Raw genomic sequence first — 26836 nt, 5'->3', positions numbered from 1 at the left:
GGGTCGATTGTTGCTATTAACACTCTAGGATACTATTTACAGCTGCTTCTAAAATGGAGTCAGTTTCTACAACGCCTTCGCTGTGGTCCGGGATGAACTTCTCCAAGCAGTTTTCCTGCAAAGCCATTGGTGAAAAGTTGGGAAAATCTAACTCAACAGAGCCGCTAACCGTGGGGTCACTCTGGGGCTGCCTCCCGGCCTTTTTGAGTTCTAAAATGTTCTTAAATGTTGTTTCTAGACTCTTACTGAGTTGGAGGTCTGGCTGGGGTTCGCCTGATCCTTTCATGATGTCTGTGTGTAAAACTTCATTCTTTGGAGAATTCCTCAGAGTTTTGTCTTGGAAGGAATTGTTACACGTCATCTCCAAGTGAGAATCTACAGCTATACCTGAGAGCTTGCTCTCAGGACCATGATCTGGTCTGGATGAGGTTTTCCGGGGTCCTTCGGGGCCGGGAGAGCACTCACTGGCCTTCATGGAGTCTCTCCGGCTAGTTTTCTCTTCGGATGCACTCCGGTATTGGACTAAGCCCACTTTGTCAAATTTCAGTGCTCTGCCAAGGCATTCAGTTTTTTTAGAAATGTTTCCTTCTGCGGAGACCACAATGTGATTAGGCACTAGATGAAATTGGTCATGATTTGTGGGTTCTGCCATGCCTGGTTTGGCTCGGTCTCTGCTCTGGGCCTTGGTCGTCAGGTGTAAGGAGCTGGTCGTTTTACTGCCATGCTGGTCACTTCTGCCAAACTGGGTTTCATGAGTGGCTTTATCAAGTTTGAAGGAACAACAGAAATCAGCCTGGAAGCCATCTAGAAATGGGAAGCAAAAAGAACATGAATGACTGAATGAGAAAATATGATTGATTGATAGAACCTCAGTGGGTCAGGTGAGGTGGGTATCCCCCTGGGGCAAACCTCCCCCCAAACTCTGCCAACTGAGTCAGTTGTTTCTTGTTTCTCGTACAGGAACATGCAGAAGCATGATACTGACACCAGTTATCAGTTACCATTGACTCCATTCTGTCTCACAGCTGCTTCATGTGTGTCAGACAAAACTGTGCACCACAAGGTTTTCAATGGCTAATTTTTCATACACAGATCGCTAGGCCTTTCTTCCAAGGTGCCTCTGGGTGGACTTGAACTTCCAACCTTTTGGTTAGCAGCCAGCCAAACACATTAACCATTTGCAGCTCCCAGGGACTGAGATGGTATCCTATGTATGTTAACAACAGCTAACGAGCTACAACTTCCAGATGAAAAACTTAAAAGGCAGATGCATGAAAATCAGATGGATAAAAGGCTCCACTTAGTCTTTAGTCCTGATCTCTCAGTGCTATCTTAAACTTGTTTTTTTTATATTAATGACCACTTTGAAAGAGTATGAAAACAGAAATTAGGTACTGGGTTCTCGCTTATAGTCCATGACCCTGGAATGGGGCTCTAGGGGGATGGATACCCCTACTTTTCTTTGGGCATGGGGGCTTTAGTTAATCTAGACACAGCTATGTAAGGGATCCCAGCATACCAGCTGCACTTGGCTGGGAGCACAAAATGAATGGACAACACTAATCCACAATGCAATCTGCTTGACAGGATAGAGGGATGTGGGAGAGCTATGACTGTCAGCAAGATGGGGGTCATGCAAGATCAGAAAAATTGTTAACTTCGGAAGTAATGGAAATGAAATAGGGCTGTGATGACATCTAGAATACCACAAAGAATACGTATAGGATGAACATAAAATTTTCACCAAATCCCACAATGGGAGCTCTCAGGGATATACTCTTGAAATTTACAAAGGCAATTCCATCCAGCAGACACTGGCTCTGTAGGTAGCATGTAGAGATGAGGGAAAGCGCTGTCCCTGCCCATGTGGTGGGGCTGTGACAAAGTGGGAGGGTTAACCCATAAGCCCAATTAGCCAAAAAGGCAATAGGATGATTTCAGGTTGGGGGATGATATGAGGACCTTCTTATGTATTAAGGCATTTCTTTCAGACTCTTCCTTCAGGCTAGGTATAGTGTCATTATGTGTGGTCTACTCCATTCTGGTAGCGAAGTGGTTACGCATCAGGCTGCTAACCTCATGGTCAGCAGTTCAAAATTACCAGCGTTCTGCAGGAGAAACACATGGCTTTCCACTCATGTAAAGATTTATAGCCTCAGAAACCCTGTACAGGGTTGCTATGAGTCGGTACCGACTCCACGGCACATCACCATGACCATCAGTCCATTGTGACTCCTAGTGAACCTATGTGACCCCATAGGGTTTCCTAGGCTATAATCTTCACAGGAAAAATCAGAATCATCAGAGATGGTAAATTTCCACTTGAAAGGACAAGCAGACCAGTCTGGAGTGGCTAGAAGAACAGAAGGTACTTCTTGAAAGAAAGACCAACAGGAAAAGTACAAAACAATAATGGCAGACCGACTGATCACTACAAGAACAAGACAGTTGCTCACCCAGGAGACATCAAGGTAAGTGGTCAGGTCCCCTCAGAGCAAACCCCCTTCCAAGACTCAATGTGAATACATGCTCTGGTTGGTGACCATGTTCATTACCGATAAGGGGAAGTGAGGGAAAAACAGCAATGAAGCTGTGAGCTAAGCCCTACAATGTTCAATAGACTCCTGTGAACCCAGGTAGAGACCTAGTTAGCCAGCAATGTGGCAAAATCTGGAGACTCTTGGGCCCAGAGTAAGCAACATAGCTACAGAGGACTAGAGTGGAGAGTGAAGCATACAGCTGATAAGAAGAGAGGGCATATGCACAAGAACACCCACACTTGCAGATAATACCCACTTGACCTGGCTTCTATGACTGGATGATCAGAGTTCAACTAGAAGAAGAAAAAAGAGGAAAAGAAAAAGAGTAATCTAATGCAATTTGATGAACTTGACCTACACTTATGGATGCAGTAGCTCAAAAGAGGGAACAAATCTTTACAGCAAGTATCATTCTCACCCCCTCCATAGACAGAGTAGACAGGGATGGGCAACTTGGACATTACCACCCAAAACGGGGGTGCTTCAAAGGCAACAAGTGACTGGCTTACAAGCTTTCAAGAAGCCATCTAGATCCAGAGGGCGTGGAGGAAGGTATAGTCTCACTGAGTAGTATCCAATCTGTCTAGGATGGGTCTCTTACAATAGTGAATAACTGTTATCAGGACTGACTGTGAGAGTTGGAAATGTAAAGGTAGACATTTTGTAGCAAGGAGGGGAGTGATTAACTTTGCAGTCTAGGAGTGGAGGTCCCTGGGACCATCAAGGGAGAAGACCGGAGAGTGGGACCCTACCCAGAGAAGCAGTGATGCCAGAGATGGAGGCAGAGACGATGACGTGGAGAGATGGAGCAGCTGGGGACTTTAGACTCGGAGAGGGAGAGGGGCTGTGTGCTGATGACCAGGGGGCAGGTTTGCAGGGTATACCCTTTGGTTGGTTGATGATGCATGGAGGGGATTGCAGCCATGACAATTAAATGACATACGATAGGATGAATGTAATTATGTGATAGTTCTCCCGTGTAAACTATCACATAATTCATAACAAAACATTTTTTAAAAAATGCAGATTCAGAAAAAGGAAAAAAAAACCCATATGTCTAGGGGAATGGAACTAAAACTACATTAGCTAAATTACCAAGTCAGTATCAATTTCTTAACTATTCATTTGAAGATTGTTGCAATATGATAAAACCTTCAGATGTGTTAAATGGAAAAAAATCCGAATACAAAACCACATCTAACATGATTATAACTGTAAATATCACATTAGTGGGAACCAGATCAGAAGAAAATAAAAACAACAACAAAAAAATGTCAAACATTCCTTTTATAGGAAAGGGAAAATATGGGTAATATTTATATTTATGAATTGTTAGAAGGTTGGTTTAAAAGTATTTTTTAGACAACAATGTTGTTGTATGCCGTGGAGTCGGTTCCAACTCATAAGTGACGCTGCACAGGGTTTCCGAGGCTGTAAATCTTTATGGGAGCAGAAACCCTCATCTTTCTCCTGTGGAACAGCTGGTAGTTCCGAACTACTGACCTTGTGGCTTGCAGCCCGATTCATAACCTCTATGCTACCAGAGCTCCTTAAAAAGCAAATGAATGGGTCAAATCTAAAACACATGTTTTTAACTGTACAGAACGAAATCTAAAATATAGGGAGAATGGATGGGGAGAGAGAAAAGTACTTAAGGCATCACAATTTAATAGCTGGTAGACAAGGACTGCAGTTTACTGATCTGCCTCCTTCCCCACACTCAATAATTTGTTGAAATTTAATTGTTTCTAGGAAGGACTTGGAGTCCTGGTGTGGCACTGTAGGATAAGCACTGAACTGCTAACTACAGGTTTGCAGTTCAAACCCACCAGCTGCTCCTTGGAAACCCTATACAGGGTCGTTATGAGTCAGAACCAACTCTATGGCACTTAACAACAACAACAGGAAGGACTTAATTTAGTTCTCAAAAAAATGGGAGAAAGTTGAGAATTTTCAGTTTACAAAGGGGAAAAAGCATCAATTAAATGAATGTAAAATTCCAGTTCAGATTTTGTAGAATGTAAATTTGCGAAGAGTGCTCATACACTGCTCTTCATTCCAGTTTGTTTGTTTGTTTTCTTCCCCAGAACTTATGTTTCACGTTCAGGTTTCATACCCAGGCGTCACTCTAACCGTCCCCCTGAAGGCCCCTGCGTTCCTGAGCCAGCCATCAGTAGCTCACCCTACTTTCCAATCTGATGTTTCTTACCAGGATCTACAAGTGCCAGTCGCCTGTCCCGGGACAGAGAAGCTCTTTCTTCCTGGTTGAACATTCTATCAATCATCACCATCTCCGCAGAGGGGTCGATCCGCTGAAAAGGACAGAGTCTGGTCATTCCAGATGCCTTCCATCAAGTAAAAACTTCTCAAATGAAGCAACCAGATATGAGAACAGGATGCCTCACTGAGAGTCATGTCCCATTTGATTTCGTTTATCCTGTTCACATAGGGTAAGTTTTAAAGTGATGTATTTTTCTAACAGGTCACTTACACACTGATATAAAAGGCACTAATGGATATGTGAGAAGTAAACTGCTTCTTTGTAGAGCCCCTGCCACCTAGTACCTCTCAGAGGTATCCTATGCCTAGCAGCTTCTTAACATATAAACACATACAACTCTTTGTTACTTCTGCACACAAGTGGTAGCTACTACACACACTCCTGTGCACCTTTCTCACAACCACCCCACTTAACAATAGTAGGAGCAGTGGTGGCACAATGGATTAAGTGTTGGGATGCTAATCTAAATGTGGGCAGCTCAAACTCACCAGATGCTCTGAGAAAGATGTGGCAGTCTACCTTCCATGAAGACTTACAGCCTTGGAATCCCTATGGGGCAGCCCAACAAGGCCATGTGTTAGTGTCAGAATTGGCTCGATGGCAGTGAGTACTTAACAAACTTGGAAATGTTTCCATTAGGATGACCTTTTACTTTATATTCTACTATAAACAAAAACAAACCCACATAATCTCTGTGAAGAGAATAGCCTTAGGAACCCTATGAGGCAGTTCTAGTCTGTGCTACAGGATTGCTATGAGGAGAAGTGACTCAGCGGCAGTGGGTTTGCTTTGTTGTTTATAGCACACTACCAAAGCAGACTGCCACAGCTTTCTTCTGAAAGCAGCTTGGGGGTCTGAACCACTGACCTTTCGGTTGGCAACCAAATGCTTAACCACTGCACCATCAGGGCTCCTATTCTGTTATCTGTACTACTGTAAGGGAGAAAAGAGACAAGTCTTCAAATACACAAACATTATAAAGACTTTTTATTAAGTCTTAGACAAGAGTAAACACAAGACAAAGACAACCATGGTTCACCCGAGTGAGGGAGATTATAGAAGCCAGAGAAAAAAGGAATCTCCTCCCACAACCATGCCTGACAAAGCAATGTGTCACATACATGCTGGGCTTATGGAAGCAGGAAGGGGACTATTGCAGAAAGGAAAGCTTACACTGTCTCTGTGGCTCTCAGGGTATGACATCACAACCAGGTGACCACTAGGGGGTGTGTCCAGGAAAGTTCCTATGAGGACTAGCTGGAAGAAGTGGTCCCAACTCACTTTTAAATATATTCTGCTTCTAGCTCCAGTAGTTCAGCTGCCATAGGTGCATGAGGTACTCCAGAAAAACTGGCATATGAACACTTAAACCTAGGCACAAGATGGAATTAAGCTCTGCCTGGCTGGGGTCATTTGTAGGTAAAAAAAAAAAATCTTCAGATTTCATGTTCTATAGCAATACTTAAATTATTTTTTATTATGGCTTTCCTTATATTAGATTTTACTGGACAGAAGAAAATCTTAAACTGCATTTCTGGATCTTAAATTTAACATGAAAATTCAAGGAAGATATAAAATATCTGGCCAAATGGCCCATTCTTCAAAAATGCTACTGCTGTTGGGTGTTACCGATTTTGACCCTGCTGTCCCATGTGTTAGAGCAGAATTGTTCTATAGAGGTTTCTTGACTGTAATAGATGGTTCTTGACTGGAACCATTAACCTTTAGGGTTAGTAGTTGAATGTAAACCATTTGTACTACCTAGAGACCTTTTGCAAATGATGGAGCTAGTCTCTTTTTGATTTATCAGAATTTTATTTTAGTAGTCACTGTGAATATGAAATTATCGCAGACTCTGAAGCACAGTTTTAAGTGGATTTATGTACATACCTATATATGAGGGAGCTTTAAAAAAATTCACAGAAAATGGAATTAAAAGACAATGGAATTTTTCCATAAACTTTCTGAAGGTTCTTAATATATGTATAAGGAGCTCTGGTAGCATAGTGGTTATGAATCAGACTGCGAGCCACAAGGTCAGCATTTCGAAACTACCAGCTGTTCCGTGGGAGAAAGATAAGGCTTTCTGCTCCCGTAAAGCTTTACAGCCTCAGAAACCCTACGCAGAGTTGCTATGAGTCGGAAGACTCCACGGCACATAATAACAACAACAATATATGTATTTATGTATAAACATACACAGTCAATCCTGTGTGTCTGTAGGTTCTGCATCCAGGATTTGAGAGAAAAAAAGCAATCAAGTGGTCAAAGCAATCCCTATAAGGCTAAGAGTGAGGTAAAGAGCTATCTACATATAATCTAGACATGATTTAAAGTTAACAGGAGGATGTGTATAGGCTATATGGAAATATTTACACCATTTTATACAGGGGGGCTTTAAAAAGTTCATGGAAAATAGAATGAATAGTTTATGGTATTTCCCCACAAACTTTCTGAAGTCCCCTGGTAAAGACACACATACACACCTATACCATATTGTATATATGTATAGTATATATAGTTCAACTAATCTCTCAAAGACACATTTTCAAACTTTATCTCAAATTGAAAGTGACTATAAGAGACTACTTAAATATATGTTAGCACCTATATGATTTTGAAGTGCTTATTAAAGTTCAGAGTAAGTTTGGCCTTTCTATAATTTCCTGAGAGAATGTATTTCCTTCTCTTATTAGCTAAAGCTTCAAAACTAATTTTAGTTTCTCTTTTTGAGTGATGAATGTGCTCTAGAATTAGATGGTGGCAGTAGTTAGTTGCATAACTGTGATAGTATACTAAACCCACCAAACTGTACACTCTAGGTACTGTCTGGGTTGGTGAGAGGCAGCATATGGCATCAGAATGTAGACTAGGGAGTGTCAGATGGTCCGGGTATCCTAGCTGTATCCTAACTGCAAACGTACTAGCTACATCATCTTGGATGAGTTCTTTAACCAAAGCCCTTGTTGTTTCTGTCTGCTGTTGAGTTGACCCCAAACCCATGGCAGCCCCATGCACAACGGAACAAAATACTGCCTGGTCCTGTCCCATCCTCCATGACTGGATATGGATTGGACCATTGTGACCCATAAGGTTTCCTGGATTGATTTTCAGAATTAGATGTTAGATCTTTCTTCCTAGTCTGTCTTAGTCTATAAACCTCACTGAAACCTGCTCAACATCACAGCAACATAGTAGCCTCCACTGAAAGGTGGGTGGTGGCTGTGCATGTGGTGCATTGGCTGGGAATTGAAGTCAGGCTTCCTGCATAGAAAGTGAGGATTCTACCTCTGAGCCATTCAAGCCATAGTTTTCCCATTTATTAAACAAGAAAGCAATAGTACTGAGATTGATGTGAACAGTGCAGCAAATGTTGGCTGCTATAGGTTAGCACTGGACTGTGAACCACAAGGTCAGCAGTTCAAACCCACCAGCTGCTCCTTGGAAACCCTATACAGGGTCGCTAGGAGTCAGAACTGACTCGTCAGTACTTAACAACAACAACATAGGTAGTAGCAACATTCACATGTGTTTTTCTGAAGTCTTAAATACCTGTGCCCTCTACACTATGTTCCGAAGATACAATTTCTTGAACTTCTTTCTGAATTAGTAGCTGTAACCTGTGGAGTATTTTTTGTTTGTTTGTTTGTTTTTTAAATGCTTGGAAGCACATATTTTACCATGGCATCTTCCAGGAGTAGACATCTGTATTTGTTAAGCATAGCTTGGGTCCTTTTTAGCAGCTGAGTGGCAACAGTTTCAAATTCATTGTCCACTTAAAAAAAAGAGAGAGAGAGAGAGAAAGAGACAATAGTAAGAGAGTGTATATCACCCACTAGGTCTTTTATCTCTGAAGACTGAAATGCATTCCTCTTCCAAACATAATCAAACACACTTTCTCTACAGCAATTTTTTCTTCTCAGATTAGCTTTTCCTCGGTTAAACATCATGCTCCTGAACTGCTTTTGCTCCTCAACTGCTTTCTCTCACTATCCAATCAATGGTGTGTGGCCACAGAAACTCATGAACATTAGCCTATTACAACTTTAACTAGGAAGCCCAAACCATAATACCCTTAATCACAGCATATGAAAGAATACAGTCTGGTAACAAAAGTCCATGATTAGATAATGATCTGCTGTTTAGATGATCTAACCCTCCACCACCTTCCTTCTAATCGTATGAAAAATGCCTTGGCTGGGCAGACTGTCTTATGTAAAGAAACAGCTAGTTCAGGACATCCTGTCTGCCATGGTCCTGTGGCTGGGTGCTTTATCTGCTAGTCTCCAAAGGTCTCATTTGCTAACGAACTCACCAACTCTGAGTCTTCACACCTCTAGTTATAGCTATATCTTGGTCCAGTTTTCCCCCACCCCCACCCACCCCGGAGAAGCACACAATAGGCTGACAGAGTCCACAGTATTCTGAGGTCAGAGACCTCAGCCAGGGGACAAGGACAAGCCTGATGACAGCTGAGGAAGGAACTGGAGCAGCAGAGTCACTAAGGATGTCTCAGGGTTTGGGAGTGGGGGTAAGCTTAGGGCTAGAACTACATTTTACACCTAGGCAATGCAGCAGGGCAAGTACTATAATGGGCTAATTCTAGGTTGAGTCAGGGATCGCACTAGCCTACCTTAACCTTTTTGTTAAGGTTGGCAGATTCAAGAGTAGTTGGTAGATTCAAACCTCTCACCTTTTGGTTAGCAGCTTAGTGTCTGATGACTGTACCACCAGTGTTTACTAATCCCTAGTGTATATAACTGTATATAGCATTGTTGCTGTTAAGTGCCACTCAGTCGGTTTCAACTCATAGTGACTGTACGGTTTCTGTGGAGCAACTGGTAAGTTTGAACTGCCGACCTTGCAACTCAAACTGACCTTACAGTTCAGTGCTTATTCTAAAGCGCCACACCAGGACTCCCATGTATATGGCATTACATAGCCAATAAAAAAGAGAACTAGCGTTTATTGAATGCCTGCTATACACCAGGCACTATAGTAGGTTGCTAGGTCTTACAGGAGATTATAAGTAAGGTTCCTTTGGAGTCCTGGTGTGGCATTATAGGATAAGCACTGGCCTGCTAACCACAAGGTCAGCGATTCAACCCCACCAGCAACTCCTAGGAAATCTTTAGACAGGGTTACTATGAGTCAGAACCAACTTCATGGCACTTAACAACAACTTTTACTAAGGATTATAACAGTGAAAAAGATAAGGTACACACATACAATTCCTTCAGTCTTGGTGTACCAATTCTTTATTTTGGGGGTGGGTGGTTGTAGAATGGGGGTTGACAGGAGGAGGGAGTTAGGGTCAGGACTATGGCTATGACTAGGCAAGGCCTAAGACTTCAGTTAATGTTAATGGAATGGTTAGGACTATGGTTGATGGGTAGGGTAGGCTAGGACTAGGAGTAAGGCTTGGTCTACTTTTAGGTTTACTGTTAGGTTTGTTTATTTATTTTCTTTAAATCTACTTGATTTCCACTTCATATGAAAATTCTGGAACTACATTATTCCCTCTTTTTACTTTATTTTGTTGTTGTTGCACACTGGTATCTCTGAGTCCGTGTTTTGAGTCTTGTTAAGGTTTGTTTTACTTTGAATGCTTCTAAATCTGTGTTGTGTTCTGAGTGATATGATCATACATATATGTCAGTCGCTGTTGTTGGTTCTCTGTCCAAAGAACTTCCTTTAGTATTTTTTGTAAGATTGGTCTGATTTTTCAAATTCTTTTAATTTTTGTTTATCTGGAAATGTCCTAAATTCAACATCATACTTAATGAATAGTTTCGCTGAGTATATGATTCTTGGTTGGCAATTTTTTTCTTTCAGGTTTTTATATGTAATTCTATTGTCTTCTGCTGAGAAATCAAATTTCTCTTTCACTAAGTTATAAACCTTATTAGTAAAGGTTGTTGTTATTAAGTGCCACCGAGTTGGTTCCAACCCATAGCAACCCTGTTTCGGGTTTTTGAGCATCTGAAAGCGCCACACTAGGACTCCATTAATAAAGGTGGTGGTGGTGGTGGTGGTATGGTATGGAGTCGGTTCCGACTCATAGCGACCCTGTACAGGGTTTCCAAGGCTGTAAATCTTTACGGGAGCAGAAAGCCTCATCTTTCTCTCGCACAACAGCTGGTAGTTTCGAACTTCTGACCTTGAGGTTAGCAGCCCAACTTGTGACCATTATGATACCAGAGCTCCTTAGTAGTAAAGATAGGAACCTTTTATTAGTCTTATTAGTGCTCCTTTATAGGTAAGTTTTCAGTTTTCCCTGAGCTGCTCTCTGGATTCTTTCCATGTCTTTGATTTTGAAAAGTTTGATTATGTCTTGGTGATTTTCTTTTGCGACCTATCCTGTTTGGAATTTAACTTCTTTAATGGCTATCTTCTTGTCTTTTTGATGTTATGGAAGTTTATCTCCAACAACTCTTGGATCATTTTCTCTGGTTGTTTTTTTTTTTTTTTTTTGTCTCTTCCTGATCTGGAATTCCAATCACACCTAAGTTATTCTTGTATATAGTGTCCCACATAAATAAATATGAGGCTTTCTTCAGATTTTTTTTTATTATTTCTGATTGTTCCTCTTGAAGATGAGTATTGAGAGATTAGTCTTCAAGTTCAGTAATTTGGCCTTCTTTTGATTCAATTCTACTTCTTTGCCCTTTCAATTTACTCCCTATTTCTGAAGTCTTAGTTTTAATCTTCTTTCTAATTGCTGTTTTTTTAATGGCTTCTAATTTTTTATTATTTTGTCAGAGTGTTCTTGTAGTGTTTTCCTGAATTCTTCTAAAAATTTTTTTTGGTTTCTCCTTGAATTCATCAATCTTTCTCTCAATCTATTGTTGTTGTTAAGTGCTGTTGAGCTGGTTCTGACCCAGAGCGACCCTGCATAGGGTTTTAGAAAAGCAGCTGATGAGCAAGAACCACAGATCTTGTGCTTCAAACCGACATTGCAGTCCATGCATTAACCCGCAGCGCCACACCAGGGCTCAATCCATTGAAGGGACCTAAATAGCATTCTTGTAAATTCCTTATTAAGTAGTTCTGGTATTATATTTTCTGACTCTGTATTTTGGCCACTTGTTTGAGGTACTCATTTTTGTTTCTTCATGTGAGATGACATTGTCTGTTTGAGACATTGTGGTGATGGTGTACTTAAACTGAATTGGTGACTGTAGGTTGTGTTCTCAGGTACTCACCACCTGTTTGCCACCTGTGGATGTGGTAGAGACTGGAAGTAAGAATGCAGTTCTCTGTTTGCAGGTTTACAGGCCTCCAGAAGCAGGGACAGCATGCCTGGCACCTGACCCCAGGCAGAGTGAAGCCTGCGCAGGAGGGAGTGCCACTGTCTGCTGAGCTGGCAATGGCAGGACTGGCCATTCCCCAGCTACCAGGAGGGCACAGAACAAGGGAGACGTGCACTCCCCCCATCCCTTGCCTCCAACCTCCAGCCACATCCTGTGCTTGTAGGCTGCTGTATAGGCAGACTGCAAATCCATTCGAACTGCAAATCCATTCGAACTGCAAGGTTGGTGGTTCAAGCTCACCAGTTGCTTCTCAGAAACCCTATACAGGGTTGCTATGGGTCAGAGCCAACTCGACGGCACTTCACAACAACAACAACTCCCCCCCCCCGCCAATATGTCAATACAACACTATGACCTATGACATTTCAGTATCTCTTCACAGAATACTGAGGAGAAAAAGTCACAATCCTAAGTATGAACTGGGAAGCTGAATATATTTGGAACAAGTTAGGTCTGTGTGGTTCTTGCTCATCTCTGGGGGCATCCAGAGGAGAGGACCTGGTATCAGAGCCTGCTTACCTTTCCTCAGATCCTCCTCGGTAGGCACGGAGCCCTGGCACACATGGTAGGAGACAAGCCTCTGCACTGCATCACTTAGTGATCGGAACTGACTCTTGTCAGGGGTCACGGCATGGGCTTGGTCCCTCTGTAACTGCTGGAGGATGCTTTAAAAGAGAGAGCTCTGTGTCAGTGCCAACTTATGTTAGGAAATCTAATCATGACATCCAGAAATGGCGTGATTCACAATGGAGCTGCTCTCAGAAGTTTTGTACTTCAGTTTTATATGCCAGCAATTGAGTTAGTTAGCCTTGGGTCCGACCATCTCCACAGGGGACTCCACCTAGGACTCTGGCTTCACCAGCAGTGCCTCTATCCTATCCACCATTCAATGTCTGATCATTGGTGGAATGAACCCATACTGACATTTTTGCTCGAGATTTTGAAGTTTATCAAACCATGCTTCTCAGCTATTCCTAGGCCACTCAAAGGGTTTCTGGTATATTACAAATGCAAAGAATTGTTCTTCTTAGGAACAAAAGAGCAAACAATAGGGTCCAACAATATCTGATATACTTATATGTCCTGATAAAAAAAACCAACAGGAAAATAGCTTCAAAGTCTATTAATATAAGGTTTGTGGGGCATTATGACCACTGAAGTGTAGGAAGCCCAGAAATATTGAAAATTTAATTTCTCATTTCCAAAGGTACTCACAAAGCTCCTTTTGTTAGTTGTTTTGCAGCTGGCCTTTTCTGTCCTCCCGTATGACTGTCCACCTAAAGACAACAGATACCTCTTATTATTTCTTTTTATAGACAAAGGAAGCAGAATACATTTATCCATGGCACTACATTTTGAATGTTCTCAACTTCCTATCAAAAGCACACAACATTTAAGACTAAAGAACTTGTCTGCTTAAAAATAAAATCGATAGGTTAATGTTGTTGTTGTTAAGTGTTGTAGAGTTGGTTCTGATTCATAGCGACCCTGTATAGGGTTTCCAAGGAGCAGCTGGTGATTTGAACTGCCAACCTTGAGGTTCAAACTGACCTTGCAGTCAAGTGCTTTATCCTAAGTGCCACACTGGGATGCCAAATAGGTTAATAGTTCCCCTATACAGCAAACTTATATTGTATGTTAAGATTATAAAAAGCTGTCAGTTCATTAGAACTCTGTTTATGTCTTTGAACTTGAATCCCTAACTTCCTCTGTATATTTATTATATTTTTTGAAGAAATAGTTTTGTCGGTATCAAATTAATAATATCTGAAAAATCAAAATGTACCACACTCAGTTCACCTTCTAGATGATACATAAGATAGCAAATGCTTTTGAGTTTCTATTATATACAATTTATGTGTGTGATCTAGTATGGTATTTCTTTTTTCTATTTATTTATTTATTTTTAACATTTAAAACAATTTTTATTTTGTTGTTGCTGTAGAGAATACACACAAAAGATGCACAACAAACCAAGTGTGTCTACATGTACAATTCATTGACACTGACAATATCCTTTGTATTGGGTAACCATTTCACCCTCCTTTTCTGCAGTTCCTCCTTCATAAGCATAAACACACTGTCCCCTAAGTTTCTTATCTAACCTTTCAAGTTGCTCTAGTGAGGCATTTCTCCCATCACGTTAAGGAAACAAATATGTCTCACATCAGAATCCTGACAACTTAGCCAGATCCTTCCCTGGGTTTCCAGGCAGGCCTAGACCAATACAAGTTTTCTTACATTGCAAAACTGTAAGTTTAATGAAAAAACTAAGACAATAATCTGAGAACAAATATTTTTTCCTTCCCTTTTAGAACAGTGGTTTGAAATGTTTTGTGGTTTATAAGTCACAGTTGGATCAAAAGATCAGTGGGATGGTCTACTTCAGACACTCCTAGATGTCACTGCAGAAAACCAAAAATCTCTCAACATAACTAAGAATCAATCCAGTTTTTACATGACCATGAACCACAGTGTTCAATAGTAAATTACATTTTTGAGTGCCTACTATGTGCTGGCTGCTGCTATATTATTAATTTTTATACATCAGAAATAGACTAGACATAGCTATATAAACACTAACAAGGTCTGGCCCACTGAGAAGGTTTTAAGGGACCACACTCCTGAAATCTTGTGGACACCTTGTGGGTTAACTACACACACAATGCTAGATAAAAACCACCAAGCAGAAGATGACATACCTATATTTTCATTTGATAACATTAAACATTAGGAAGAAATTATTCAGAAAGTCTTCTACCTGCACAGTTGGCTGGCCAGGAGATGATCCCACTCCTTTGTCCTGCTGTGTCTGTGTGGTTCCTAGTGATACTGGCATAACTTTGCTTCCAGAGTCCTGCCCTATTAGAATGAATACATGAGACAATGTTTATCAGGCTCACCATTTAGCCTCTAGAGCCCAATGTATACAGATTACTGAACACTCTAGGAGGGGTTTCTTTTACCACAGATGCTGCTATGAGGAAGGAGAGCAGGGCAGAGCATTTATTGAAAAGCTCTAAAGACAGGGGTAGGGTTATTAGAAGTCAGAGTTGACTCGATAGCAATGGGCTTTATTTCGATAGAAAGTAAATAGGTAACAAATATAAATAAAGAAATGGAAGTAAAGAAATAAAAGCTGCAAATGTTACTGTTTTGGATTATCTGTAGTCTGATGAATAGCCTTATGCAATAAATATGTCGGCTCTACAGAACCTCAAAACACTCAGAACTGACGGAAAGGGAGGGTCAAAGGACTGACTTGGAATGTTCAAGCTGTTTGTCTAGTACTTACTTGAGTAGTGTGGGTTTCCAAAGCCTTAGGGAAAAAAATGGAAGAAACAGCCCACAGGTTTTCTGTCTGGGGGGTGGGGGTGGGGATCCAAATACACATATATAAAGCAACATGAGGATAATTACAAAATCCCATGTGTTACATATAATATTACATAATATTAGGTTTTGCTGTTTCTAAGAAGCACATTTTCAATACTGTCAGAATTGGATTAGAAATATTTTCTTTTTCAGAAGCATATCAAATGATGGCAATCTGATAGTTGATGGCATCTTAGAATAATGCAGCATGGGACATTATTTGTGTGGAGGCAGGGCTGTAACAGAATCAGGCAGGAGTGGAGAGTCCCCCACTCAAGGTCCTGGGAGGATCGTGAGTGACAAAGGCTCCTGACCTGGCAATGTGCTGCTCAGGAGGCTGGGGATCTGCACTGGCCTCAGGCCATCTGTGGTCTTGGAAGCTGAGATGGGGGACGTCTGAGTCAAAGTCTTTTTCTGAGCCTGTAAAAGATATTATCAAGGTGGAAAAGTTAATTTCATGATTAATAGGTTTAATAGTTTACTTAAAAAGTTAACTAATCCTCTTAATGCCTACCTAGTATTAACCTTCAGGGAAGATTGAAAAACAAGACAAAAAGTTTGTCACATCAGAAGAACTGTAAAATGCATCCTTTAAAATTGATTGTTGATAAGTGCCGTAAAGTTGGTTCCGACTCATAGTGACCCTGTATAGGGTTTCCAAGGAGCGACTGGTGAGTTTGAACTGCCAACCTTGTGATTCAAATAGACCTTGCAGTCCAGTGCTTATCCTATAGTGCCACACCACTGAATTTTCTTGACCCCATTCAGCAGGAATGCTGAATTGACATCAACCTGTTTTGTTGTTCCTGGGACTGCTGTGAATGCGGTGCTGAGAAGCAAAAGCTGAGGGTGGACATTCCCAAGCAGTTTCTATCCCAGGTTGTTTTATATTCACACCTCCTAGGATTCTGGTAAGGGAGAAACATGAGGCTTTCTGCTCCTGTAAAGATTACAGCCTCGGAATCCACATGCAGAGTCGCTAGGAGTCGGAACAACAGGATTATGATAAAGGGTCCCTGGTGGTACAACAGCTTTAAGTGGCTGTGTGGGAGAAGACCTGGCGACCTGATTCTGTGAAGACAACAGCCAAGAACACCCTACATATGATGTCGCTCGGAGCCGGAGCCAGGACCGACTCCCTCCATGGGTTATACTGAGTTCCTGCGTGGTTCCTATTCTCCAGAGCTCCAATGCCAACACTCCCTGCTTGCTGTGCAGATGATCTAAAGTCCTTGTTACTTCTGCACCCAGCTTCTCATTTACATCAAGTCACTGTCAGGTGGCAGCAATCAGGAAGGGCAAATGCCATTTAATAGTTTATAAAAAAAACAAACAGAAAGGCCAGCTGCTTTGAGTAGATTCTGACTCATGGGGATCCCAGGTGTTACCCTGATGGAAATAAAATGACAAAAATTAGCCTAATGTTCAAACTACTGTGTGCTTCTTTACCACAAATCAGAAAGAGAAACTGGATGGTATGCAAAAATTAGCAAATTCCTTTCAGCTTCAAGAAAAACCTCTGTTGTCTCTACAATGCATTTTTTTTTTTTTATTGTGAATTATGTGTTAGTTTACATGGGTGAACACTATCTTTACATTCATCCTATCATATTTTGTTTCATTGCAATGACCACAATCCCCTGCATGCATCATCAAACTACCAAAGGGTACACCCCACTCACCTGCCCCCCCCTCCCCCCAGGCTGCCAGCACACAGCCCCTCTCCCTCCCTGAGAGTTCCCAACCACTCCTTTCTACAGTGCATTTTAAGCAAGACTATAAAAGGCTTTCAAATTACCCTCACATTTTAATTCCCTACAGGATTACTGGAGTCTTGGTGTGGTGACTGCTAACCACAAGGTCAGCAGTTCAAACCCTGACCAGGCTGCTCCTTGGAAACCCTACATAGGGTCCCGCTACGAGTTGGAACTGACTCAATAGCACTTAACAACAATGGGATTATTATTTCATAATGCAGTAGTTTACAGAATTTGTTTTTTAACTTTTCATTGTGATTCGCGTGTTACTACAGAGCAAACTTGCTCTCCCCACCAACAATTCATATACATTTTGTTTCATGACATTGACTGTAATGCAACAGTACTCTTCCCACCTCCTGTCTTGTTTTCACTGTCTTCATTTGTTCTCCTTTCCGGTCTTCTGAGCTTTCTCCCTGGGCAACTAACTGCTGCCTTTTGATCTTGTATGGTTGATAGTTCTAGGGAGTGCAATATCTCCCTGTTGTTATAGTTCACCTTGTCTGTTTTTTTTTGGCTAAAAGCTGAGCTCCAGGGTTAAAGGTGAGTGTGACTAAGGGCCACAGTCTGGGTGTGTGTGTGTGTGGGGCGGGGGGGTGCGGTTTCCACCAGTATGCATCAGATCAGTGAGCCTGGTCTTTTTTTCAGTCTTGTTTCAGTATTGTGACCCTTTCAGAGAAGTTGGCAATGGTAGCTGGGTACCATCTAGTGCTTTTAGTCTCAGGGTTGGGAAGGCTGGGGGTTCACATGGTCCTTGTTTCTTTGAATTTTTTATTTTCTTCACGCTTCTTTGAAAGAGACCAATAGTTGTACCCTAGATGGCTGTTCAGAAGCTTTTAAGACCCCTGTCACTACACACCCCTGAGACTATGGTCCTGAGCTCCCAAACTCAGTGACTCATTCCCGAAAGATGTTTGGTTATAGGTAAAAAGTTTTCATTAACTTTGCCTCTTGAATGTTTTTGCTATATTCATGGTTCCAAGTTTTGGGTATTTTTTTTTTATATCCATATTTTGTATACCATTGGTGGATTCAGACTTTAGTCTACCCATCTCCACAGGGAACTTAAACTATAACTCTGGCCTAAGCACAGTGTTACCACCAACCATTCACGTGTAAGTGGCTCACACAGAGCAACGGCTGCTCACTGGCTGACTGAACCCATGGAACATTTCTGTTCTAAACAGTTAATAATTGAATTCTTTCTAATATAAAAATGGAGAATTTGATATTCTCTGAAAACAAAAAAAAACGACTGGAGGAGGCCACTGTAGAGTTAGAAATGGTCGCCTGAGTTAGCTGTGGCAGACAGACAAGAAATTTTTAAGGTGAAAAGAAAAAGGGAAAGGTCAATGCCACAATTTTCCTAGATTGAGGAATACAGCATCTCCTAGAACGGTAATGCTCTCCTCCTCTCAGGAAGATCTTACATGAAGATACTGTGTTACAGAGAGGCCATGGCAAACTACAGTGCATACAGGTTTCACCAAAAATATTTTTGGGGGTGAACACTAAGGGCCACCTTGAAGATACAAAATAAAACATAAAAGTTGAGAAAAATGTTGTTTAATAGGACACAGCCATATACTAGGTAAGACTCTGAAGTAGTAACAAGAGTGACAGATATAGTGCACACAAAGACAATGTTCTACATCCTACTTTGGTGAGCAGTGACTGGGATCCTGAAAGCTCATGGCTGCCCTAAGACCCCTGGTGAAGCCCAAGATCATCAAAAAGAGGGTCAGGAACTTTATCTGGCACAATCAGACCATTATGTCAAAACTAAGTGTAACTGGTACAAGCCCATAGGCATTCATAACAGGGTACTGAGAAGATTTAAATGCTAGATCTTAATGCCCAACATTCGTTAGGGGAGCAACAAAAAAACAAAACACATGCTGCCCAGTGGCTTCTGTTACTTCCTGGTCCACAACGTCAAAGAGCTGTTAGTGCTGTTGATATACAACAATCTTACTGTGCAGAGACTGCTCACAACATTTCCTCCAAGAACTACAAAGCCATCAGAGTCACCAATCCCAATGACAGGCTGGCTGCACAGTGAAGAAAATGAATAGACAGCCCATTTGTGAGTTTTATCTGTGCTAGATAAAACCATAAAAGTTAAAAACAAAACAAAACTCATGAATGACCACCTAAAGTGCAATTATTGGTCTGTCTGGAGGAAAGAAGAGCGATAAAAACTGAAACAATTAGTCCAATGGACTATGGACCACATGAACATCAGTATCCACGACCTGAGACTAGAAGACCTAGATGGTGCCAGCTGCTCTGAAAGGGATCACATTAGAAAGTGCTAGATAAGGTAGGAGAAAATGTAGAACAAAACTCAAAATAATAATAATAAAAAAGACCAGGCTTACTGGTCAGATGGTGCCTGGTGACCCTTCAGGTCTGGAGCTGAATTCATCTCCATGGCTCAATTTTCAGTCAAGCAGTAGATAGGTGTATAAGGAAACAACACTAGTAAGGCACTCACACTACAGAATGGTCAACCATTCAAGACCAAAAGGGCAGCATTTACTCAACGACAGAGTTCCGAAGGGTAGATAGAGAAAGAAGGAAGACTGGAAATACGAAACACAGGGATAAGTGATGTTACATGGAGGGGACTGCAATCATTGAGATGAAATGAAGGGTATGATTTGTTGAAATTAAAACTGATCTGCTCTGTAAATCTTCACTTGTTGTTGTTGTTGTTATGTGCTGTGGAGTCGGTTCCGACTCATAGCGACCCTGCACAGGGTTTCCGAGGCTGTTAATCTTTACAGGAGCAGAATGCCTCATCTTTCTCCTGCGGAACAGCTGATAGTTTCGAACTGCTGACCTTGTGGTTCACAGCCTGATTTGTAACCACTATGCTACCAGAGCTCCTTCTTCACTTAATTCACAGTAAAAAGTTAAAAACAAGATTGACAATGAACGGACAAGCAGAATTAGCATGTTCAAATGACCAGTCCTTAAAGTAGTGTTGTCGCTGTTTAACTCACAGTGGGACTGTATAGGGTTTCTGGAAGCATGGCTGGTGGGTTTTTACTGCTGATCTTTTGGTTAGCAGTCTAGTGCTTATTTTATAGCACTATACCAGGACCCCTGTAGTAATGTAACCATACACAATATTTTTGGAATTTCTTTCAATATGCCTCACTCTCATGAAACAGAAGAAACTCCTTATTGTTTTAGAGCACACCTTATTTTATGATAAAAACCACCTTACCCAGGTTCACTTACCATTTTGTTAATCAGACATGGTCTGGAATGACTCCTGGCTACTAAGCAAATGAAACAAAATCTACACACACATATGTCGTAAACGTATACAGAAAATCAAGGACGAGATTACTATAAAAGTCAGGACAATGTTTAGCTTTAAGAGAGAGGGGAGCCAGCTGAGGTTAGCAAGGGACATGCAGTTGGGTGTCTGGGGTACTGGAAATATTCTACTTCTTGAGCCAAGTGGTGGTTACATGGGCATTTGCTTTTAGATTATTTGTTAATTGGACATGTAAGTTTTATGTATTTTGTAAGTGTGTTTTACTTAATACTAAAGGATTAAAAGGAAAAAACAAAACAACTCCACAACAATCTAACATCAAAGCATAAAAATTTGCCATCATTTGAGGGTATTTTAAAAAACTTAACAACTACAGTCTCCAAAAAACAATGCAATTGATCTTCTAGGGACACCTCTCATCTGAGCAGGCTTTCGGACCTGTGTTTTAAAATCCCCCGGTCAACCTGTGTGGGTGTTAAGGCTGGCATGAATTCATTTTAATCTTCTAACTACTGCCTGTGGCCCCCAGCAGCTTGACTTCCTTATGTTTGGAAAAGAGCAATTAGCCCAAATTATTATACAGTGGGGCAGAGGCAGGGGAGTAGGTGGGTGATGGTAAAATCAGAAATCAATGTGGAACAGAATCAAGCCCCTTCATTAGAATCTCCTAGATACACCAAGCAGCGGTGTCACTAGGGAGGTGTGGGAGTGCAGACAGTGTGTGTGTGTGTGTGTGGTGACACCAAAATCATTGTCTATGTTTGTGCAGTGCTTCAAACACAAATTTGTTATTTTATAAAAATATCCCTGTAGTTAAACAACAAAAACATTTTTTTTCTAAGTCCAATTTACATGCATCAATACACCTACAAGTTAAAATGCTATGCTAATTTTTTAAGGAGCTGTGGTAAGCGTACTGGTTATGAATTGGGCTGCGAACCTCAAAGTCAGCAGTTGGAAGCTATCAGCTGTTCCGCAGGAGAAAGATGAGGTTTTCTGCTCCTGTAAAGATTTACAGCCTCGGAAACCCTGTGCAGGGTCACTATGAGTCGGAATTGACTCCACGGCACATCACCATCACCACCACCACCACTTTACTTTTTGAACCATCTAATGAGTCAGGTCAGAGTTTTGCTACTCAACTACAAGGACATTGAATCGTGATTTCATCTGCTCACACTAAAAGCAGACATTGCTTTGTTGCTGCTGGTGTTTTTGTGTCAAAGTTTTGTAGTGTTCTAACTGTAATACTGGGGTAAAAAGTATTTATAAACCTGTACCAATAACTTTTTTGAGACTGAAGTAGAAGAAAAAGGAGGGAAATAAAAAAGACTTCCACTCAGTTAGTGACCGATAATGTAATTTAACATAGAAAGACTTTACAAAGCCATTTTGTTGACAGTGTTCATAGAATCTAAGAAATATTAAACGTAAGCAATTTCTAACTATATTTATCATATGTAATTCTGTGACTGAAATCGAGAATAAACATGACCTAAGGATTTTGTAAGTTGCAGGAGGAGGTCCATGGCGGGGAGAGAGGGGGGTGTGACACTAAGCCTAGAGATACCACTGCCACCATGTCTACATGTTGGGAAGTTCTACCACCTTAGCGACCACTGTATCCATACAGGCTCCATTGTGGACTGCTCACTCCCAGTCCTCTGCCCTGAGAGCCCAGGCTTTTGTCTGCTTGGTTCACTACTGTATCCCCAGCACCACAGTGAGTTGGATTAAAACAGTGAGTGAATTCCACTGCATTTTTAAGTCATAGGGGCTCTCCCTCCTCCCTATCCAAGCTCTTCTGTCCCCAAGAGCTACCAATTTCCTCTCATTCCCCCAAATTTAGGTTGCTCTTAGCCTGATGATCTTTTCCAGAAATAATACCATTCTGTTACTTTCAGTGAAATCTTAGAGAAGATTTGCTTGTGATTTTCTTCACAAATATCAAAGTTACTTAAGGATATTTTGTTGAGAACTTGCCTCTGTGAATACTACCCACATCAATGGACAATATAATTCTTTTATTGTTGTTAAGTGTCATTGAATCGGATCCCACTCACAGTGGAGCAGCTGGTGAATTTCAACTGCCAAGCTTGTGGTTCAAATCAACCTTATGGTCTAGCGTTTATCCTGTGGTGCCACACCAGGTCTCCACAGGACTGTGGTAATCACAGAGCAGGCAGCCAAAGGAACCATTCACAGTCCCACCCTCTGAAAGGTGATGATCCAGAAAGAACCCTTCTACACACAAACCATCACTGAAATCTACAATGTCCCATCTCAGTTGGAGCTCTGGTTGCACAATGGGCTATGTCTTGGGTTGCTGGCCACAAGGCCAGCAGTTCAAATCCAGCAGCCAATCCATAGGAGAAAGATGAGGCTTTCTATTCTCTGCAAGATTTACAATCTTGGAAACCCTATACAAGACTTTTGAGTTGGAAGTGCCTTAACGGCACACAAGAATAATCTTGACGGAGCCCTCCTGCCCCTCCAGGTATCCTTGTTTCCATTGAATCTTCTATCATTATCTTCAAACTAGAAAGCACTCATCCCACTTCCTACCACACACCTTTGTAGCTACTGCTTTCTTAGTTTGCCTTCAGGTTTCTGAAAGTTGTCTATATGCTCATTTTTCTGAATGGTTCTGTGCTCATCACACCTCACATCCTTTCCTTTGTTGTTGTTGTTAGGTGCTGATGAGTCAGTTCCAACTTTAAGTGACCCTGCATAGGTTTTCCGAGGAGTGGTTGGTGGGACTGAACTGCTGACCTTGCGGTTCGCAGCACCACATCAGGAGTCCATTCGTCCCTTAGTCTACAGTAATCTGGCTTCTGCAGCTACTGTGCTGCAGTAACAAGTCTTACCAAGACCAACAAGGCTTCCTTCCTCATGGCTAATTTGATCAGAAACACCTCAGTCCTCTTGCTCAGCTGACTTCTCAGGGGCACTTCCCTCTGGACCTGTTTTCCCTCCTGCCTGCAATATTCTCTTTTCTTGGTTTCCAGGATGCTGAATCCAAATAGTTTTACTCTTCTTCTCTGGAGCTTCTCAGTCTTGCTACTAAGACTCCTATTTCTGTGTTCCTCCCTTAAACAATGAGGTCTGGTTGCTTTTGCTTCGCTATCTATAGTCTCCCCGATCCCTCTTACCTATTCTCACTGCTGCTCAACACACATTTTGGTCCTAAGTTTCAGTATATATTCCTATTTATTGTGCCATTTGGTTGTCCTACAGGCAGCTAAGATTTGATAAACATACCCTAAAGTGAATAACTTCCCGCTAAACAAAAACTTCTTCCCTGGTCCTTTTTATCTCAGTGAGCCTGGTATCACTGGCAGAAACCCATTTCCATCCTCGTCGACAATAACCTCTGAAAACCTACACCAGCTGCTGTCAAGCTGATTCTATTCCTGGCAACCCCATGTGTGTCAGAGAAGAACTTTGCTCCATGGGATTGTCAATGACTAAATTTTCAAAAGTAGATTGCCAGCTCTTTCTTCAGAAGCACTTCTGAGTAGACCGGGCTGTCTTTCAGTTAGTAGCTGAGTGTGCTAACCATTTGTACTGCCCACTGACTCTCAGCCAGCCTCCTCAGTGTCTCAAATCCATTCACTTTCACCATCTCTACTGCCACAAGTTCATGTAGGTCTTCATGATTTCATGTTTCAATTATGACAGAAGCTCCTTAACAAGACACACCGGGTCTCGTAGTATTTGGCCCCTGCTTTCCTTTCCAACGTAACATCTTCCTCACTCCTGAACTTGTTCTTCTTCCTCCAAAGACCACAGCCTCTTTTCCTCTCCAGTGCCGGAAACACTCTTCATCTAGACTCTCTGACTGGATAATTCTTATTCCTCCCTTCCTAGGTCTCACCTCTCTGGATGATGCAGACAGTCTACATGCTCAGTTGCTTATTAAAAGGTTGAAGGTTCAAGTCCACTCAGAGGCACATTGGAAGAACAGTGTGATGATCTACTTCAGAAAAAAAAATCAACCACTGAAAAGCCTATGGAGCACAGTTCTACTTGGACATACATGAGCCATCCTGAGTTAGTCAACTTCTAGCAACTGTTTGGTTTAGGGCTCAGTTCAGAAGCACTACCTCAAGGAAACCTTCCCTGACTAGCCCATCCAGATTAGAGACTCCTTTTACCAGAGTGCCACTCTGGACTGCTTCTATCAGGACACTTACAACACGGGGCTGGGACTACTGACTGACCTGTCTGCCTCTCGCTCTAGAATGGATTATTGTGTTATTGGGAGTCAGACCAGGGCTAAGACGCAGTAGGCACTCGGATACTGGTGAATGAGTGAATAAATGAAGGTAGTGTTCCACACAGTAGTGATTATGCACCTAGCAGGCAATTCAGTGGGAAGAGTTGATGAGCAGAGGGACAGAAAGAGGCTTTATTTTTCAGGGGACCTTAGGTGAGGCCCTGAAGGAGGAAGGACTGAGTCTGGCCTATGCAGGGGCAGTGAGAGATTGGCTTGGCTCATGTGGAGGATTTGAGTGGTCCCAGGGATTTGTCCTTTGTTCTGTAGGAATGGGAAGCTCCAAGACAATTATGTTCAGCTCACTAAGCAAACAATGTTTGAGGAATGTTAAGCTGGTGGAAATCTGCCATTAGGAAGAGGCTGAAGGCAAACTAATCACCTAAACAATTGTTACAGTTGTCTAATTAAGAGATGTTCGGGTTGGAATGGGCCTGGGAAATCATCTGGCCTAGTGGTTCTCTAGCCTGGCTGCACTTCAGCATCACTTTGGGAGCTTCTGGAAAATGATGATGCCTAGACCTCACTCCAGACTCTTTAAATCAGAATTTATGGGAACTGAGAAGCAGGCTGCAAATCCCGAGGTGATGCTATTGCAGTGATGGGTTCTCATTTTAGGGCTCAGAGGGTTTAAGATTCGAGTCTTCAATCACACAAGCAGATTGAAGCCTTGAGTGCACTGCCTACACCTGAGCCATTTTCTCTACTGTACTGCAGTCCCTCTAACATTTCTCATCGTCTCACATGCATGTAAAAGCTGGACAGTGAGTAAGGGAGACTGAAGAACAACTGACACAACTGAACTACGATGTTAGCAAAAAATATTTCGTATCATAGCTGCCAGGAGAATAAACAAATCTATTTTGGAAGAAATACAGCCAGAATGCTCCTCAGTACTTCATCTCATGTGCTCTGGGCATATATTAGGAGAGACCAGTCCCTGGAGAAGGACATCATTCTTGGTAGATAGTCAGTGGAAAAAGAGGAAGACCCTTAACAAGATGGACTGACACAGTGTCTGCAACAATGGGCTCACATGTACCTACTACTGAAAGGATGACACAGGACCAGGAAATGTTTTGGTTATGTTATATATGGGGTCACTGTGAGTCAGAGATGCTCAAGGGCACCTAACAACAATAGTAATTTATATTCTAAATCAGGGTGTGGATGTTCAAAGGGAGAGAGATGGCAAGCACTATGGTATGGATAGCTAGCAGGTAAAGTCTGCCTTTCAGAGCAATTTGACCATGCTTTCAACCTCCATCTCTGAGACTGAAATGAGACAATAATGGTACCTGTAGCTGCAAGGTGATTAGAAATAAGATGTACAGCTTTTTGTACCAATCTGCTTTCGTCAATATGATTATTTTCATTATTATTGGAAAAACAGATATGACATATTTAAAAAGATAATTTATAGGATTTGGCAATTTATTAAAGGAGTAAAAAGAAAAGGCAAGAAAAAACATGGAAACACCCTGAAACACCCTGGTTCCAGACTACAGTAGGCAGGCCAGCCCATAAAAGATGAGCAATTAGAGAAGGGTGGGGCTGGAGAATGTAGAGAATTTGCCTACTTTTATTTATCTTTTAAATTCAACAAAATAAAAATTTTAAATGCAGAATCTTACTAACAAAAATCCATGAGTTTATAAAACCCATTGGCATCGAGTTGATTCCAATTCATAGCAACACTACAGGACAGAGCAGAACTGTTCCTTAGCATTTCTAATGCTGGAGAACTTTCCAGGCCAGGCAGCCTCATCAGTCTTCTGAGGAGCAGCTGGTGAGTTTGAACCACTGACCTTATAGTTGTTAGTCTAACACTTAACCCACTGCTTCACCAGGGCTCCTTCCATGAGTTCATAGTGTTACTCAAAAAGTAAGAGGAACAGTGCAAACCCCCTTCCAAGACTAAGACTAAATGGGAATACATGCTGTGATTGGTGACCACGCTCGACACCGATAAGGGGAAGTGAGGGAAAAACAGCAATGAAGC

The 26836-nt window shown here is 41.7% G+C and overlaps 1 protein-coding gene across 1 annotated transcript in view; it reads right to left on the bottom strand.

Annotated features, from left to right (window-relative positions):
- Positions 1-26836, bottom strand: part of GLTSCR1L (GLTSCR1-like) — a 51439-nt gene continuing 24603 nt past the window's right edge. Inside the window, exons 6-12 of the mRNA XM_006860466.1 lie at positions 15824-15929; positions 14896-14996; positions 13350-13411; positions 12654-12799; positions 8502-8596; positions 4750-4852; positions 1-804 (exon numbers count right to left, since the gene is read on the bottom strand). Coding sequence (XP_006860528.1) covers positions 17-804; positions 4750-4852; positions 8502-8596; positions 12654-12799; positions 13350-13411; positions 14896-14996; positions 15824-15929 — 1401 coding nt within the window. The 3' untranslated portion in view covers positions 1-16. The remainder of the gene's footprint in view (positions 805-4749; positions 4853-8501; positions 8597-12653; positions 12800-13349; positions 13412-14895; positions 14997-15823; positions 15930-26836) is intronic.

Source organism: Chrysochloris asiatica, unplaced genomic scaffold (genome assembly GCF_000296735.1).
Source record: "Chrysochloris asiatica unplaced genomic scaffold, ChrAsi1.0 scaffold00038, whole genome shotgun sequence".
In the NCBI taxonomy this organism is placed as follows: Eukaryota; Metazoa; Chordata; class Mammalia; order Afrosoricida; family Chrysochloridae; genus Chrysochloris; species Chrysochloris asiatica.
Note: the sequence above shows the minus strand (reverse complement) of the source record. Positions and strands in the feature narration are given on the sequence as shown.